Source organism: Castor canadensis, chromosome 6 (assembly GCF_047511655.1).
Source record: "Castor canadensis chromosome 6, mCasCan1.hap1v2, whole genome shotgun sequence".
Classification (NCBI taxonomy): Eukaryota; Metazoa; Chordata; class Mammalia; order Rodentia; family Castoridae; genus Castor; species Castor canadensis.
The window spans coordinates 120,597,772-120,616,715 of NC_133391.1; the positions used below are offsets into that span (position 1 = coordinate 120,597,772).

At 39.6% G+C, this 18,944-nt stretch overlaps 1 protein-coding gene across 2 annotated transcripts; it reads right to left on the reverse strand.

Annotated features, from left to right (window-relative positions):
- Positions 1-81: 81 nt before the first annotated feature.
- On the reverse strand, positions 82-18,907 carry Cenph (centromere protein H). Of its 2 annotated transcripts, XM_020162650.2 has the most exons (9): positions 18,649-18,903; positions 16,385-16,440; positions 13,840-13,888; positions 13,438-13,512; positions 12,254-12,310; positions 10,546-10,609; positions 9,810-9,861; positions 3,073-3,236; positions 82-659 (listed from the first exon to the last, which is right to left on the reverse strand). In XM_020162650.2, exons 1-9 carry the CDS (start codon positions 18,780-18,782, stop codon positions 567-569), a joined length of 744 nt encoding a protein of 247 aa, XP_020018239.1. In that variant the 5' UTR covers positions 18,783-18,903; the 3' UTR covers positions 82-566. The 2 variants fall into 2 exon arrangements, with proteins under 2 accessions (XP_020018239.1, XP_073933457.1); XM_074077356.1 differs by lacking the exon at positions 12,254-12,310 and having other exon boundaries at positions 18,649-18,907.
- Between the last annotated feature and the right edge of the window lie 37 nt (positions 18,908-18,944).

Consider the following 18,944-nt stretch of genomic DNA (forward strand, 5'->3'; position numbering starts at 1 on the left):
AAAACAAAACAATAACAAAAAAAAACCCAAGAAAAAATAACAGAGTAACAATCCAATCAGAAATAACCACAACTATTAACATCATGGATATACTTTTCTAATATTGTGTTCGACAAACAAATACATAAATACACAAAAGTATTCCAAAGAAGAGACATTCTTGGGACTGCCAGGAATGTTGTTAAAAAAAATGTCTACATTCAGCCAGGTATGGTGGTGCATGCTGGAATCCCAGCACTTGGGAGGCTGAGTGAGGCAGGAAGATTGGGAGTTTGAGGCCAGCCTGGGCTACCCAGTGAGATCTTGTCAAAAAAAAAAAAAAAAAGTCTATATTCACAGAAGCTGGGCCAAATATCATCCTTCAAAGACTTCGATTTTTAGATTCTTTTAGAGTATCCCAGTCACTTTATATTTGAAGCGACAGATTATTTGCTAGTGTTAGTTCAAGCTTAAAAAACAAACTGTCTAAGAATATTCCAAAAATGCAAAATACATTTCACTTGAAATTTGCTAGTTGAATGATATATCAAAGACAAAAACAAAAAAATGGCAAGATAAAATTCTGATTAGATCATGGTGAGATTCTTCTCAAGCTGCAGAACAGTTTCCTTGAAGGCAGAATTCTCTGCCCAGTTGGCTTTACTTCCCAAAATGAGGTTCTGTAATTAAAAAAAAAAAAAAGGTTTGGTTTTTTTTAAGGAAATAAGTATTTTTAAATTTTTTAAGTATTAAAAAAAATCCTTTCACTGATTTTTTGAATATTTTTATTGAATATTTACTAGGTATATAGTTCTGTGATTATAATAAGAAATAATAACTCCTTTTTTTTTAAAATGGTGGTGGGGATTGAACCCAGGGCCTTATGCTTACTAGGCACTAAGCAAGCTTGCTACCACTTGAATCATTACCATCAACTACCATTCTCTTTTTTGGCAGTACTGGCATTTGCTAGGCAGTTACTCTACCACTTGAGCCATACCTTCAGCCCTCCAAACCCATTCTTGTATTTTCATTCCCATCATCAGTAGAGCTTCAGCCTTAATCCTCATAATGGTAAGCTATATTTACAATAATCTTTTAATACCTCCCCAGTTTCCATGGATAGTGTTCATTTGTTAAGGATATGTGTAGTACTCACCTAGATTAGAGGGAAAAGACTATAATTGTAGTTCAGAGTTCACTTTGCACTTGTACAGTGAAAGATAATAATTTATCCATAAATAATATACCTTATTTTCAAAAGAGGTTAAGAAGAGCTTAAATCTTAGCCCTTGCAAAGTTTGAGAACCCTGAAAAAAGGTGAAGACTACTTTTATGGTAGCCAATGGAGGAATGATTAGTCATAATTAATAAAAATTTTGGTCATTATCCTTTGAAAAACAGTGGCTCAATGATACTGAATTACTGACTGGAATAATGTTAAAGCAGATTTTTAAGCTAGGTGTGGTGGCACATGAGGAGGCAGGAGGATTGTGAGTTCAAGGCCAGCCTGGTCTACAAAGTAAGGTGAAGGTTAGCTTGAGCTACCTAGTGAAACTCTTGTTTCAAAAAACCAAGGGCTAGGGCAGGGCAAAAAGTCTGTGAGACCCCCATCTTAATGAACAGCTGGGCACATTGGCAAATGCCTGTCATTCCAGCTACATAGGAGGCTGAGATTGGGAGGACTGTGGTTCTAGGATAGCCCAGGCACAAAGTTTATGAGACTCCATCTCAAGGGAAAAAGTTGGGCATCATGGTGCATGCCTACCATCTCAGCTACTACAAGAAGCATAAATAAGAAGACTGAGATCCCAGCAGGCCCTCTTAAAGAGTGACTTTATCTCAAAAGTAAACAGAGCAAAAAGGGCTGAAGGTGTGGTTCAAGTGGTACAGCACCTGCCTAACAAGCACAAAGACTGGTACCACTAAAAAAAAAAAACCAAGGGCTAGGGATATAGGTCAGTGGTAGAGCACTTGCCTAGCTACTTGCAAGGCCTTAGGTTTGATCCTCAGCACTAAAAAACAAAAAGCAGAAACAAATAGGCTTTTAAAGTATAATGTTACATTATTACTACAAAAATATTAAAGACTAGTCTATATGAGGTATATTCTTGCTATAAATGAATGAAGAGTTAGTGTACATCAAGACAGTTGAATTTACAAAGGCAGGTAGAAGTAAGCATTCAATCAGGACTGAACTCCTTAAGGACTGATCTTGGAAACAAAGAGAACTCAAACTGGCTAAAGCTGTGTTCTATTTAACAAGCAATGAGTTCATTAAGTCAAAATTAATATTGATTTATAGGATATGAATAAAATCAAGAAATGAAGACCAGTACAAATTTCAAAGCAACATGAAAGAAAATGTGCCAAGGAAAACTGAAATGAGTGAAATGATTCTTCACTTAAATTAGTCTCAGGGATTTGATCACTACCCAATCTAATCATTGCCACTGAAAAGCAGGTATAAGACCTGGGGAGCTATAAGACCTCAAGTTTCACAGCCAGCATTTCCCTTTTAATAGGCAGTGTTTAACTATGTATTTTATGTAATTGCAAACTGCTAATTTAAATATTTCACCTCAGCAGATCCAGACACATTTTACAACTCAACAATTATACCTGGCTGGTAGAGTGGCTCAAGTGTTTAAAGTGTCTGCCTAGCAAGTGTGAGACCCTGAGTTCAAACCCCATTACCACCAAGGGGACAAAAAAATTGCCTTCTTGAATAAAGGAATAAATAAAATTAAAAAAATGACATAGACAGGTCTTGGTGGTTAACGTGTAATCCTAGCTACTTGGGAGGCAGAGATCAGTAGAATCACTGAGACTAGCCCAAGCAAAGAAATCCAACTATGATACATTGTAAAATTTTTATAAATGTCACAATGTATCCCCAGTACAGTACAACAATAATTAAAGAGATAGAGAAAGCGAGAGAAAGAAAAAAAAAAAAGGGTGGTGGTGGTGGAGTGGCTCAAGTGGTAGAGCACCTACCTAGCAAGCATGAATTCAAACCCCAGTACCACCAAAACAAACAAAAAAACAAAAAAGAAAGTTCTTTACTCCCTATCTAATTTATATAAATGTTACCTGGAACACATGTTGAACAACTGTAGTAATTTGTATCTCTGTTTGTAACTTTTGTTGCATGGCCTTTATCTTGTCCGAATTCTCCATACTATCCAAATCCTCTTTCTGTTTGTTCTTTTCAGTCTGTATTTCTAAAAGCTTCCTTTCTGAAGCTTGTTTTAATTCTATTAGATTAAAAATAAAACAAAATACTATATATGACAACTGTATAAACATATATATAGTTACAAAGCAGAATACTTTAAGTTGAGAAAATTTATAATAAAGAGCATGTTAGATTGCAGTTTTAAAAATTACTTCTCTGGTGCAAAAGAACAGCATTTTAATTTTATACTCTGGAGGGGGTGGGGGCAGGGGGGAGAAATGAACCAAGCCTTGTATGCACATATGAATAATAAAAGAAAAAGGAAAAAAAAATTTTATACTCAGCGCTGTCCTTGTTGAAATGTTCAAAGTACTCATATATGACAGTGATGGCTATCATCAGCAACTGTTTTAAGTGGCCTCACGTAAAAGAGAAGAGAAATTACCAAAAGAATAGTCAGAGATACAAATAAATAGAAGAAAATTCTTTTTCCCTTTTAACTACAAAAATTATATATAAGGGTTGGAGGTGTGGCTCAAGAGGTAGAGTGCCTGTTCGGCAAGCGCATAAGCCTTGAGTTCAAACCCCAGCACTACCTAAAAAAAATTATCACTTAAAAATGATATATAGCTGGGTGCTGTTGGCTCATGCCCGTAATTCTAGTTACCCAGGAGGCAGAGATCAGGAGGATCAAGATTTGAAGTCATGGCAGGAAGGCAGGAAGGGGGAAGAGATTAATGAATGCTACAGTAAAACACAGGAAACCTGGAGTTGGGGAATTCTACCTGGAGACCAGAGAAGGGTCACCTCACCTCAGAGGTTAAAACAGTCAATGAAATAACATGCAATTATGTATGGGACAAGCTGTTACCCCTTTTTCCTCCCCATTTCTGTAACCTGCTCTAAACGGTATATAAGGAAAGCCTGCCAGATATGATAAAGTCCTTCTTCCTGTATGTACATGAGAGACTGGAAGCTATAGGAGTCTTGACCCAGCTGCTAGGTTCCTGGCACTTCCAGGTGGCCTATTTATCAAAGCAACTTGATGCTTTCCAGAGGCTGGCCACCCTGCCTGTGTGTCCTGGCAGCTACTGCCATCTTGGTGGCTCAAGCAGACAAACTACTCTGAGACAAAAACTCACAGTCCAAGTTCCTCACTTTGTTTCTCATGGAATATAAAGAAAATTATTAAAATTAGAGATAAGGGCAAAATAGTTTCTGCTGGGTATGGAGGGGATGGGAGGGAGAGGGAGGGGGAGGAGTGGGTGTTAAGGGAGGGGGTGGGGGCAGGGGGGAGAAATGACCCAAGCCTTGTATGCACATATGAATAATAAAACAATAAAAAAAAATTTTAAAAAAAAAGAAAAGAAAATTATTGGTTAACAAACTCCCAAATGGTCAAATATCAAAGCACGTTATGTAGAAACCTCCATGTCCAGCTAGAGGTTAAGACTCTAAACCCTGCCACCCTATTATGGGTTAATTCAGGACCACCAGAGCATGATTGTTTAGAGATCACGGATGAGGTATTCTCCAGCTGGCCAGGCTTGACCAACCAGGCCATTAGTCATCCAGACGTTGAGTATTTCATGGATGGCAACAGCTTTGTCCAAAAGACACACGTTTTGCCGGATATGCAGTGGTAGACTCTGGACGCTGTCATTAAAAACACTACCACTGCCAGTCGGGACTTCTAACTCAGGGGGGAAAAAAAAGTGTTAAATATGGATAAAAACATTCTAAAATTACTAAAAGCTGTATAGGCCCCTAAGCAAGTAGCACTGCCGAGGGCATCAGAAGGGGGAGACAACAGCTGTCTGGGGAAATTGAAAGGCTGATAGGAAAGCCAAGCAAACAGCCCTCACAGGAGGACAAATCTCAGCCTTACTGGCAGCTGCCTTGTTCCTGTGTCCCCTATCTGAACAGGACCCACGGTATACTTCACAAGAACAGGCTTGGTTTGAAACTGAAGAAAATTTTCTACTAGATGGATGGTGGAAGTTTACTGATGGCCGCATTGCCATACCTGAGTCACTGGCTCCCACATTTGTCAAGCAGTTCCATGAGGGAACTCACTCAGGGCAGACAGCTCTTGAGACCACCTTGGCCCAGCATTTTTATGTCCCCAAGCTCTCCAGTAAGACAGTATGTGAAAGGTGCATTATGTGTGTGCCAAAAACAATCACCAGTATTTGCTGTGTTTGTTTACACCGTCTCAGGATGGATAAAAGCCTTTCCCACTCAGACTGAAAAAGCCCCAAAACTGGGCTTTTTCATTCCTCGATTCAGAATACCTCTGTGTCTATTGGGTCAGACAATGGGCTGACCTTTGCGATTGAGGTGGTACAGTTAATGGCTAAAAGATTAAAAATAATTTAAAAGCTACACATGGCCAAAGTTCACCCCCAAAGTTCAGGAAAAATAAAACGTATAAACAGGACTCTAAAAATTACAATTAAAAAAACTATGCCAGGAGAGCCATCTACTACGGGATCAATTACTGCCCATAGCCTTGCTCAGGATTAGCAAACAGACAGGTCTCTCCCCTTTTGAAATGCTTTTTTGGCACCCACCCCTTTTAGTCAAGGGCCTGTGAGGGGACCTTAACAGGTGACCTTACCCTGATACAGGACCTTGATTTGACTCTCTCAAAAATCAATGACTAGATAAGCGAGAGACTCCCTGTTAGCCTGACAACTCCCACATACCCTTATAAACCAGGGGATGCTGTTTGGTAAAGAAATGGAATGTTCAGTCAGAAAGCCTCACTGGAGGGGCCCTTGTATTGTTGTTTTGTTCACCCCAAGAGAAGTTAAGGTAGCAGGGATTGTTCCCTGGATCTACCACAGCTGAGTAAAGCCAGCTTTCCTCAAATGGGAGTGCACTCTGACCCAGTCTCACCATACAAGATCACTTTCAAAACCCTAGCACCCTTCCCCAACAGGACCCTGCTTCTCAGGAGACAATAGGAAACCACAGACACCATCAGCCCTGCTCTAGTCACTCCGGAAGCAAACCAGTCTAAGCACGGTGGAAGCTTGAGGAGTCGCTCATCTCACCTTTGAGAATAAGTCTGTTCTGTGTTTTCTTCTTGCTAATCTTGGTCAGCTTTCTACCTGGGAACCCCAGGCTTTGGAATGTGACTCATGTGTGCGCACTACCCAAGCAGGGAGTGCTGTTACCAAAACTCTGGTTTTCCTTACTTATTATTCTTGTGCAGGCACCATCGTTGGGTCATGCACCCACAGCCATACCATCTACTCAGTGTGCTTTCATCATGGTCAGTATATCTGTTTTAACCCCACCTATCACCTTTGAGAGCAATGGCTAGAAGTCCAAAGCTTCACCAGCAGCAGGAAGCTTGTTAACTGCACCCAGGTTAATGACCCCAACAAACCTGTGTCCGTATACTTTGATGTGTGTGCAGCAATAGCTAAAAACACCAGGCCTTAGGTCAACTATAGGGGGGTAGCCTGGGAAAGGACCTACAGGTTAAATGACAAGTATGTATGCCCAAAAGACAACAGAGGGCATCCAGGTGTGCATCCTATGAACAACTCTACTGCCTTTATTGGGGTTGTGAAAGGTGGGCAACTTGGCTAAAAGGGGAGGTCCATACCTCAACATGGAACTGCTGCTCTTTTACAAAAGAGGGAAGCAACCCCCGACTGCACTCTTGGTGCCTGTAACCCCATAAAATTCACTATTTTCAACCTCAATGAAACAGGCTGGGAAGTTGGGAAAAAGTCTGATCACGAAAAAAAAAAAAAACAGACCCCAGTACTTTGCTGCATTTTCAACTCATATGATCACTCAAGAGAGCTCCTCATACCAGGTCTTCCACTTCTTTTACGAGGAGATATAAAGTGAATTTCCCATCTCAGTTACAACCAAAAACCTGTTCCTTTCACTAGCTGAGTCCATAGCACAAATTCTGAATGTAATTTTGTGTTGTGTTTGTGGAGGAATGAATATGAGAGACCATTGGCCAAGGGAGGCCAAAGAGCTAAACCCACAAGAGCCCTTTAATGAAACCAGTCCCCCAGCCATGGGGAGAGCAGTTGGCTCCTGAAAAACCTCTATCATTAGGAATTACTGTATCTCCCATCCAAAAGGCCAATTCTCCACCTCAGAAGGGGACTTGATCTGCTTGGGACAAAAGTTTTACGATGATGCTACTCAGAAGATTCAGTGGTGGGGGGCTCCCAATCACATGGAGCCCTAACCTCACCCGCTGGCAACAATAGCCTGAAATAATCTCAATCTGAGTAACTGATATTTACAGACTGATCATGAAGAAAAGGCAATTAAAGAGATTATCAACAAGATAAAAAGAGCTTGCCCATGTCTCTGTGCCAACCTGAAAGGGATAAAGTCCCAGTGACCTACTGGGGGTTAGTTCTCAACCCTAGGTGGGCTGAAGACCTAAATAGGGACAACATTCCTTGTGTTAAGAACATGCCTGATATTACCCTGCCTAATCCCCCAGTACTACAGTCTTTATTAACATGATGCTCTTTTACCCAGAAGTAGATCCAAACATCAAAGGGTGGAATATGGCAGGAAGGCACGGAAGGGGAAGAGAGATTGGGGGAATGTTACCTGGAGACCAGAGGAGGTTCACCTCACCCCATAAGTTAAAATAGCTAATAAAATAACATGTGATTATGTATGGGACAAGCTGTATACCCGTCCCCCCCACCCCATTTCTGTAACCTGCTCTAAATGGTGTATGAGGAAAGCACTCTTTGTTCTCAGGGCTCAGCCTTTGGCCATGAGTCCACTGAGTTGCTACCGGCTTGCTTAATAAAAAAAGCTTCCTGAAAGCTTTGGTGCCTTCTGTCTGTCTGAGCCCTCCTGCAACAAAGTCAACCCAGGCAAATAGTTCTGTGAGACCCTATCTTGAAAAAAACCCATCACAGAAAAAGCAGTTCAAGGTGTAGGCCCTGAGTTCTAACTTTAGTACTGAGAAAAAAAAATGATATATAAGATAAATATTAAATCAAAAGTAAGATCTTGATTAGGGACAAATACTGGCAATGATTTTTCATATTTCCAAAAATGTTCAGGGAAATAAACCACAAATTTGAAAATATAAATGGGTATGTCATAGGTTTTATTCTTTGACACTAACCTATTAAGAGCAGGTTGGAATGCCATGAAAAATAATGAAATATCAAAAACATTATCAGAATAGATAACCAAGGCTGATTGCAATGGTATATACCTATAATTCCAGGACTTGGGAGGCTGAGGAAGGAGGATCTTAAATTTGAGACCAGCCTGGACTACAGAGTGAGACCCTATCTCTCTTTCTTTCTTTTTTTTTTTTTTTGCTGTACTGGGGTTTGAAATCAGGATCTTGTACTTGTTAGGCAGTTTCTCTACCACTTACCACTTGAATCATGCCCCGAGCCCTAAGATTTTGTTTCAAAAAAGAAAAAAAAACAAAAAAAGACCAAGACTACCCTGACATTATTATTATTTGCTAACAGACAAATTTAAGTAATGTTTAAAAATAATAAACCAAGGTTGGCATGATCTGTAATCTCAACTACTTCGAAGGCAGCAGTATAAGGATCAACAGTTAGAGGCCAGTCTGGGCAAAGTTAGCAAAACCGTATCTCAAAACCAAAATATAGCTGGGTGCCAGTGGCTCACACCTGTAATCCTAGGTACTCAGGAGGCAGACATCAGGAGGTTTGAAGCCAACCCTGGAAATTAGTTTGCGAGATCAGATCTCGAAAAAAACCTGCCACATAAAAAAAGGGCTGGTGGAGGGAGGGGGCGGGAGGAAAGGGAGGGGGTGGGGGGCAGGGGGCAGAAATGACCCAAACATTGTATGCACATATGAATAAATTAAAAAAAAAAAGGGCTGGTGGAGTGGCTCAAGGTGTCCGCCCTGAGCTCAAATCCCAGTACCACATAAATAAATAAATAAATAAATAAATAAATAAATAAATAAATAAGTTGGTGCGTCTGGTGGCTCACGCCTGTAATCCTAGCCATGCAGGAGGCAGAGATTAGGAGGATCTTGGTTGGAAGCCAGCCCAGGCAAATAGTTTGAGAGAGACTGGAGGTGTGGCTCAAGCAGTTGAGTACCTGCTTTGCAAATAGTTTGAGAGACCCTGTCTTGAAAAACCCTTCACAAAAATAGGACTGGGAAAGTGGTTCAAGGTGAAGACCCTCAGTTTGAGCCCCAGTACCACAAAAAAAAAAAAAAAAAAAAAAAAAAGAAAGAAAGAAAAAGAAAAACAGCCACCCATGTCTTGAGAAAATAAGCAAAAAGCCTGTAAAGCCATATGTACCAACTGATAATCTAGAAATTTATGCATTTAAATATATTTACATACGCATAAAGACAAGTTCAGAAAGATATATACCAAACTGATGTCATACAGGAAGGATATATGACTTCTATATTATAATTTTCATATCATTTGATTACATTACCCACTGAGAATTCCTTTTGTTGTTCTAAAACAACAACAAAAAAAGCAAAATGTATTACATCCTATTTTTTAATTGGCATGTTCAAAATTTTGAAAAATTAAATTTCTCAGTGACTGAGAGATCTGCTATTATTAATCTCCAAAACGGGTGAAAATGTGTTCGACCAAAAAAAAGGAAAAAGGAAGAGTATCCTACATACGCAATCTCTTCTTTCTAACATCAAGCAGCTTTTCCTCCAATTCCCAGGATTCCTGTCATTAAAATAAGAAGATAAAAGCATAATATTTAAGAATACATCTACAAGCTGGGTACAGTGGCTCACCCCTGTAATCCTAACTATTCAGGAGGCAGAGATCAGGAGGATTGTGGTTCAAAGCCAGCCCAGCCAAATAGTTCACAAGACCCTATCTCAAAAATCCCATCACAAAAATGGGGTTGGTGGAGTGGCTTAAGTGGGAGAGTGCCTGCCTAGCAAGTGTGAGGCCCTGAGTTCAAAGTCCAGTACTGTCCCCGACCAAAAAAGATTAAATCTACAATACTGCAATAACTGAGTTTCTTATGTTAGTTCATATTTTCTAAGTCTCTAATTTTCAAATCCTCTATTTCCCACAACAAAAATGAGAAGATAATAGCTTAAATTATAAGCAGATAATTTGCAAAATTAGTCAAAAGAATTAATTAAAAAAAAAAAAAGAGAATTTAAGGAGAACCTTCTCATCATACTAGTCCTTCTTGACAATCTTATTTAATAATACACAACATAGTTACCAGCATAGTGGCTCAAGCGGTAAAAGTACCTGCCTAGCAAGTGTAAGGCCCTGAGTTCAAACCTCAGTGATGCAAAAAAAAAAAAAAAAAAAAAAAAAAAAAAAGAAAAGAAAAAAAGTTGCCACTGAATCATGAGAATGCATACATAGCCCAATGTATAAGCTTACCTGCTGTGATGTCATTATCAATTTATTTAGCTTTAATATGTGTTTCATATCATCGGTGAGCACACTGAAAATAAAACAAAATTATGCTTTATTAACCTCAGTTAAAAATAAAAATTCTGGACTAGAGGTGTGGCTTGCTTTGCAAGTGTTGAAGCCCTAAATTCAAACCCAAGTCCTACCAAAAAATTTAATTAATTAATTAATTAAATAATCTAAGTCAGGCATGATGGCATGCATCTGTAATTCCAGCACTCTGGAGGCAGAGGCAGGAGAATCAAAAGTTCGAGGCCAACAAGGCCTACACAGTGAGTTGGAATTCACCACAGACTACATAGCAAGAATCCTGTCTCAAAAAAAAAGAAAGATGAACTTAGGTACATTAAAATTTAACAAGTTTATATTTGAGCAGAGGCCTATTCACGAGTTGGGCAACACCAGATTGCGAGCAGTTCAGTGCTCAAATGTGGGAGGGGGGGTGGGGGGGGTGGGGGTGGGCAAGAGGGCAGGACCGGAAACAACTTGTATAAGATGTTCGCTGAAGCAAGACAAAGAAAATATATTTTGTTGGGTAAAGTCGAAAGTCCCTCAAGGTTAGTTGGCAGTTTTAAGAGATTTGTTTCAGGGTTTACATTGGGCTTTGGTTTGCTTACATAAGAATTGAAGGTGCTGGAGACATCCAAATTAATGGTGTCCCAATTAAAAAATCTTTTTGTGTGTGGGACTGGTTTTTGAACTCAGAACTTTGTGCTTGCAAAGCAGGCATTCTACTGCTTGAGAAATGTCTCCAGTCCATTTTGCTCTGGTGATCTTAAGAATTATTTGCCTGTGTTGGCATCAAACTTCGATTCTCCCAATCTCAGTCTCTCAAGTAGCTGGGATTACAGAAGTGAGCCACTGGAGCCTGGCCCAATTAAAAAAAAAATTAACAGTTGCAAACTTTAAAGGATGCTAAAGACACTGTTTTGGCCTATTTGACCTTTCTGTTGTCTTTGGGTATCAACATGATAAATCCTGTCCTGCACCCCACTCCCTTCACTCAAGTATATCTTAAGCTCGCCTTTAAGGGGGAACATAAAAATTCAAAAAGCCCAAATTCAGGTTTTAAGATTTGTAAGATGACAGCAGGAATATTGGAGAATACATACCAGTCTGGACTAAGACACCCAGAGAGAAGTAGTAGGTCCATCTTGGAACTTGGTAGAAGATGCTTTTTACCACAAGATTTTTTACAGCTTTGGGAGTTATGACCATATAACTCTGCCTGAGGTCAGATTCCTAGGCCACGTATAGAGGACCCTGACTGCTAGAGTTTTTATTTCTTATTCCTTGGCAAGCTGTTTAATCAGAACAAGATCATTTATACTGATGGAAAATGAGTAGTACATTTATTGGATTAAATAACATTGTTCCTCCTTGATAGTTAACACAATAAAAGCTATTTTTCAAAAACCTTCCTTCAAGTATTTCAGATCATCTGGATAAAGCCTGCTTCTTATGGTTATAATCAATATTAAACAAGATGTCAACAGGACTACAAAAATTGCTGAAATTCTGGGGCGGACCTGCAAAAATTCTATCTTTTTTATTCCATAGAAAAAGGTGGTTTTGGCAGTGACAATTTTTTTAAAAATTTACTAACTAAAGTCAATATACAGATCTCCCTTATTATTCCCAAATCTAGGGAGTGAAGGAGGGCAGGAAATCATACCTACTCTTGGTGTCTGCTTTTTCCAGGTTTTGTCTAAGTGCAGCTGAAAGTTGCATCCTATGTGAAGGAAAAACTTTGCATTATACAACACAAGTAACATTTATGGCACAGTTAATTTTTTCCCAAATTTGACAAGGTAAAGATTGATTTTCTCTAAAGTATACATAAAAATATGAGTAGGCTTTTCTTTTAAACTCAAGTAGCTAATAAATGGATAATAATAAAAAGGCAATCAGGGGCTGGCGCTCAGTGGTAGAGTGCTTGCCTAGCATGCACAATACTCTGGGTTTGATCCTGAACACTGCCAGAAAAAAAGGCCTAATTCCAGCACTTGGGAAGTTGAGGCAGGAGAATTCTGAGCTGCAGTCCAGCCTGGGCTACATAGAAAGACCCTGCCTTGGGGGAGAGAGGATAAAGGAGATGGAGGGGGTGAATTCAACTATGATATATTGTAAGAACTTTTGTAAATGTCACAGTTTAACCCCACAACAGTAATATAATAATCAAAAGTCCTGCCTCAACAAACAATACGTGCATACATACGTATACATAGATGTGTATGTATTTCAACCTGATGACAATTATTTTGTTTGCTCTGTTTTATTTTTCACAGCGGCCTTAAACTCACAATCCTTCCGCCTTAGCCTCTGAGTGTTCGGATTATAAAAGTGTACCACCACACCAGGCTTTGATGAGAATTCTTTTATTGGGTTAATAGTTACTGAAATAAATCAATCTGTATAATACTGTCAAACACCAAATGGGTGATTAAAACACCACTATTGTCTTGAAGTTTCCTTATTAACTCTATCCTATGTAACTTCTTCAAAAGAATGTATTAATGAATAATGCAACTTTTCTCTCACAAGTTTTGCATGCACACCTGTAAAGTACTCCCAGCACTTTTAAGGCTGAGGTAGGAAGATAGTGAGTTTGAGACCAGCCTGAACTGCATAATGCTTATATGGTGCCAGTGGCTCACACCTGTAATCCTAGCTACTCAGGAGGCAGATATCAGGAGGATTGAAGTTCAAAGCTAGCCTGGACAAATATCTCAAAAATACCCAACACAAAAAAGGGTTGGTGGAGTGGCTCAAGTGGTAGAGAGCCTGCCTAGCAAAGCATGAGGTCCTGAATTCAAACCCCAGTACCACAAAAATAAATAAATAAAATGTAATAATTACCGGTGTAATGCAAGATTTTTCATTTCAGAAGAAACTTTTGCCTCTTCAATTTCATTTTCCAGGTCTTCAATTTTACTAAAGAAAAATGTGAACAAAAGAATTTAACAAAAGGTTTGAAAAAAGTAAAAGAACCATCTTTGAATACAGGCTTATCACATCAATTCCTATGTATAGATTTGCTTCCTGAGCTACATTGCTAATTACCTTGTAAAGGGAATGCTAGAGTGTACTAATGTAACCATCCACCTACTTGTAAGACTCCACTCCTAATCAACAACTTCCCAATACATGCGTGATGTATTTGAAAAAATAAAGGAAAAACAAAAAAGGCAGTGTTATAACATAGACAGTATGGTTAAATCTTAGTAAAAAACACAAAGAAAGTTTAAAAATATGACATACGCTTCAATGTGGTTTTCTTGCATGATTTGTTCTGGAGTTTTTTCTTCATCTACAAGTAAATAAGTTTTTGAAGTCAGTAATATTTTAGAACAGTGTCCAAAGGGTATATAAATCAGTCACAAATGCAAAAGATATAAACTTAAATGTCAGCATATTACAAAAGTGAAATAAACACAATTAATTTTACTATAGATATTTAGCTTAAAAGATCCCAAATATATTTCAACATGTAATCAATTTAAAACTAATGAAATATTTCCTATTTTTTCTGCTGTATGTATTCTATACTTATAACTCATTTCAATGAGGACTAACCACATGTTGGGTTTTAATAGTTATATGAAACTAGTGGTCTATTAGAATAATTTTGGAATGACAGCAAATAAAAGGGAGTAAAAACCCAGTAAGGGTCAGTGCCAGTAGTTCATGCCCTTAATCCTAGCTACTCAGGAAGCAAAGATCAGGAGGATTCAGGTTCAAAGCCTGCTGGGGCAAATAGTTTGTGAGACCCTATCTTGAAAAAAAAACCCTGACAAAATAGGGCCCGTGGGTGGCTCAAGGTGCAGGCCCTGAGTTTCAAACCCCAGTACTGCAAAAATCAAATAAACTGAAAAACCCACTAAGATATTTAATATAAAACACCAATTGTAGGTTTACATTATCAGCAATATGCAATTGGAAATTAAAATTTAAAAATTATCATAAGCAATAGCATTCAAACACATGAAATATTAAAGATAAATTTAACAAGGCATGTATATGATCTCTCAAGTGAACAGTACTAAGGACTGAAATGGATAGATATACCATTGACATGTATTAGGAGAATCAATGCTGGTAATGTAACACTTTCCCTCATATTGATGTACAGATCCCAATCAAACCCTTGTCAAAATTCTATAAGGTCTTTTTCTTTTCCTGTAGAAATTAACAAGCCAACTTAAAAGTGCATGTAGAAAATGAAAGGACCTAGAATAACCAAAACAATTTTGAAAAAAAACTAAGTTACAGGATTTATAGTAGCTGATATTAAGACTTACTGTAAGTTGGGCATGGTGGTCGGCACTGTGCCTGTCATCCCAGCACAAAAGAGGGAGGAAGTGAGGCAGGCTAAGATCAAGAGGTCTTAGGCCAGCCTGAATAAAAATATTTGTGACCCCATCTCTCAACAGCAAAAACCTGGGTGTGGTGGCATGCATCTGTCAGTTCAGTCAGTGCAGAAAGCATAATAAAGTAGGACTGCAATCCAGGCCAGCCTGGGCAAAAAGAGAGACCCTGTTTCCAAAATAACCACAGCAAAAAGGGTAGGAATCATGGTTCAGGTGGTAGAGTATCTATCTAGCAAGTATGAAGTTCAAACCCCAACACTGCCAACAACAGCAAAACAACCAGAGCAGTACTAGTATAAGGTCAAACACCTCAATGGAACAGAAGAAGAAGAGCCCAGAACTTTCTGTAATGGTGGAGATGTTTCATATCTACACTATCCATTAGGTAGCCACTAGTTTGAGCATTTTAAATTTTAGTTAATTTAAGAAAGCTACACGTGACTAGTAACACACCCTAGAAGACAAATCTATACAGAAATTATATTGTAGGTTGCTAGGTAAAGAGTGGGGTGGGCTGTGAAGCAGTACAAGGGACTCTTTTGGCATGATGGGAATGATATATGTCTCAAGTGTGGTCTGACAGATGTATAACCATCAGTGTAAAACTCATCAAACTGTACCTTCAAAATGGATGAAAAAGAAAAAAAAATCCTTTTGCCAATGTAATCTCAGTAAGGTTTTTTCTCTTTTTGGCTGTACTAGGGTTTGAACTCAGGGCCTCAAGCTTCCTAGGCAGGCACTTTACCACTTGAGCCACTCCACCAGTCCTATTTTTTGTTTTAAGGTGGATATTTGGAGATCAGATCTTGAGAACTTTTGCTGGGACTGGCTTTGAACCTCAATCCTCCTGATCTCTGTCTCCTGAGTAACTAGGGTTACAGGTGTGAGCCACCAGCACTCGGCAGGTTTTTTTTCCTTAAAAAATGGTAAATGAATCTATTTTAGACTGGAGGTTGTGGCTGAAGTGGTAGAGCACCTGCTCTGCAAGTGTGAAACTCTGAGTTGAAACCCCGATCTCACCGAACAAAAAAATAATAGTAATTCAACATTATGCTGGTGGAGCGGCTCAAATAGTAGAGCACTTGCTTAGCCAGCGTGAGGCCCTGAGTTCAAGCCCCAGCGCCACCAAAAAAAGTAACAGAATTTATACACAGGCTGGTGGAATGGCTCAACTGGTGGAGTGCCTCCCTAGCAAGCATGAGGCCCTGAGTTCAAAACCCCAGTATGGCAAAAATAAATAAATAAATAATAAAAGTAGTTTCTCCCCCTTATCTGGCCAACTCATCCATACTGCTTAATTGTCTTGCATGTTTCTTTACCTGTTTTGCTAGAAGAAAATGTACATCAACAAGTTTTTGCAAAATTGATTTTCTTTTCTCTAGAATACTGTTTATCACCAAACTTGTAAAACCTTATTTGAATATGAAACTACTTACTTGCATTTATCATTGACTTATATTCTAAGAGTTGTTGTTTTGTCTGTGCTCTTAGCCTGAAAACAGAGAGAGGATAGAAAGAAAGTAAATTTATGGGTTGAGGTTTTACTTGTTATCATAAAATAAACCAATTTATCTTTGTTGGAAGCTGATATAACCAAATGAGCAGGAATAATGAAATTTGGCATTAAAGACTTTCAGTATGGCCTCATTATTTTTTTTTAAATGGACACAAAACTTTTAAGGCCATAGATGAAGACAAAAAAGTGAAATATGGAGGGACAAAGCATCTGAAAGGGAAAGCTACACTTATTAATTTTTTTTTTTTTGGCAGTACTTGTGTTTGAGCTCAAGGCCTCACACTTGCTAGGCAGGTACTCTACTGCTTGAGCCACACCTCCAGCTCTTTTTGCATGGGTTTTTTTGGAGATATGGTCTTGCTTTTTGCCTTAGCAGCCTGGACCACAATCCTCCTATTTTATTCTTCCCATAGGAGCTTGGATGACAGGTGTGCACCACACCTAGCTTTTTCTTTTGAGATGGGGGCTTCACAAACTTTTGCCCAGGCTGGTCTTGAATCCAGATCCTCTGTTGTCAGCCTTCTGAGTATCTAGGATAACAGGATTGAGCCACTAGCAAACTTCTTTTCTTCTTTTGTGGTACTAGGGAATCAAACCCAGGGCCTTCCACATACTAGGCAAGCACTCTACAACCGAGCTACACCTCCAACCCCTTAAACTTATTCTTAATCTTGTTAATGGGGTTTAACAAAACCTGATACACAAAGAAATACATAGACCAAAGTGACATAATTAAAAAACACTGTAATCAAGCCAGAAACCAGTGGCTCACACCTGTAATCCTAGCTACTTGGAAGGCTGAGATTCAGAGGATTGCGGTTGGAGGATAGTTTGGGCAAATAGTTCAGAAGACTCCATCTCCAACATAGCAAAATAAGTGGAGATGTGGCTCAAGTAGTAGAATGCCTGCTTTGCAAGCACAAAGCCTGAGTATAAACCCCAGTCCCACCCAAAATAATACCACTAACAACAAAAACCCACTGTAATCACTTTCACATACGCAGACCTTAACATTCTCAGGAGATACAGAAAAATACAAAAAATCCTAATCTACATTACAGAAGTTTCTTAGTTCTATTATTCTTAACCCAAAATCAAACATAAGTAGAAAAGCCATGGGTTAATGATAGTTACTAAGTTGAATTTACAAAATATATCACATTTGCATGATTCGAACAATTATGAAACTTTTTGCCTTTTGCCTTTGAAGACCTACTTAAGTACCTAAGAAACATTAGACAAATTTCTAAAACTCTATGGCAAATTCCTTGTTTTAAAATTCCAAATGAAAACAACAATTTCTTAGAGGTTAAATAGGCTAGCATTCTATGACACAATGAAAGAAGTTCCTTTTCTAGCTGAAATGGAAAGGGAGATATTACTTTTTACATTTTTAAGTACTTATTTTTTAATATTTAAGTATTATTATTATAGAAGGAAAGTTGTGTTCCAGTAAAACTTGACCTATGACACTAAAATTTGAATTTCATGTAATTTTCCCGTTTTGTGAAATATTCTTGCTCCCCCCACCCCAACTATTTGAACCCACAGAGACTATCGGTAACCGGGCTAACGCCTGCAATCCTAGCTACTCAAGAGACAGAGATTAGGAGAATCGCGGTTCGAATCCAGCCCAGGCAAATAGTTCACAGCACCCTATCTTGAAAAACCCCATCACAAAAAGGGCTCAAGGTGTAGGAACTGGAATTGAGTTCAAGCCCCAGTACCAAAAAAAGAAAGAAACTATAGTTAGGTCTGAGGATGTAACTCAGGGGTAGGGCTTAGCTGCTCCAGGTCCTGGGTTCGGTACCCTGCGCCGCAAAACACTCTATTCTTATTGAGAAGGTACACAAAAAACAGTAAGGCAGATCTGCCCGCTGCTTTAGAGCACAAAGGCCCTCGCATCAGACCTCCCTAGCACTGCTTAGTGGAAAAGCACAATGAACATCGTCCTCCTAATACAACACATAACAAATGAAGGGTCTGGACTGGAGAGCCCTAATCCTAAAAGGTCGGGCGGGGCCCCTCCTTGCTAGACTAGGATGCGCCGTTTAGGGGACGATGCACTGAGGCTCGGGGCCTTTAAGTGACCGATCCTGAGTCCGAATCCCGGTCCTTCCGAGCAAGGGCGGTGCTCCGAGACGGATGCCCAAGGCTCGGGCCGCGGCGGGCGGAGGGAACCACCTGAGCAGTAGCTTAATGCGGTCCTCACTGCGTGCCTCCCGGGCGCCGGCGGCCTGTGGCAGCTCGCCCGCGCTGGCCGCCCCCCCAGAGTCCGCGGTCTCGCCGGTGGCCTCCTCCTCCCGCTGCTTCTCCATCGCGGGCTGGCGCGGAGAAACGACCACCGAAGGCAGACGGGCACTCCACAACGATCACTTTTCCCGCCACGAAATCAACTCCCGGAAGGAGCCCTCCACGCCCGCCCCTTCCGCCCCAGGGCCACTCCTCTTCCGCTCCAGGGCCACGCCTTTCCGCTCCAG

Bases quoted from the DNA above. Each gene is read 5' to 3' on its own strand.
- Cenph (XM_020162650.2), bottom strand. From the start codon at position 18,782: ATGGAGAAGCAGCGGGAGGAGGAGGCCACCGGCGAGACCGCGGACTCT. The intron at 16,441-18,648 runs GTGGTTCCCTCC...CTCTGTTTTCAG, and splicing joins CGCATTAAGCTACTGCTCAG to GCTAAGAGCACAGACAAAAC. The intron at 660-3,072 runs GTAACATTTATA...TTTTAATTACAG, and splicing joins TTGTTCAACATGTGTTCCAG to AACCTCATTTTGGGAAGTAA.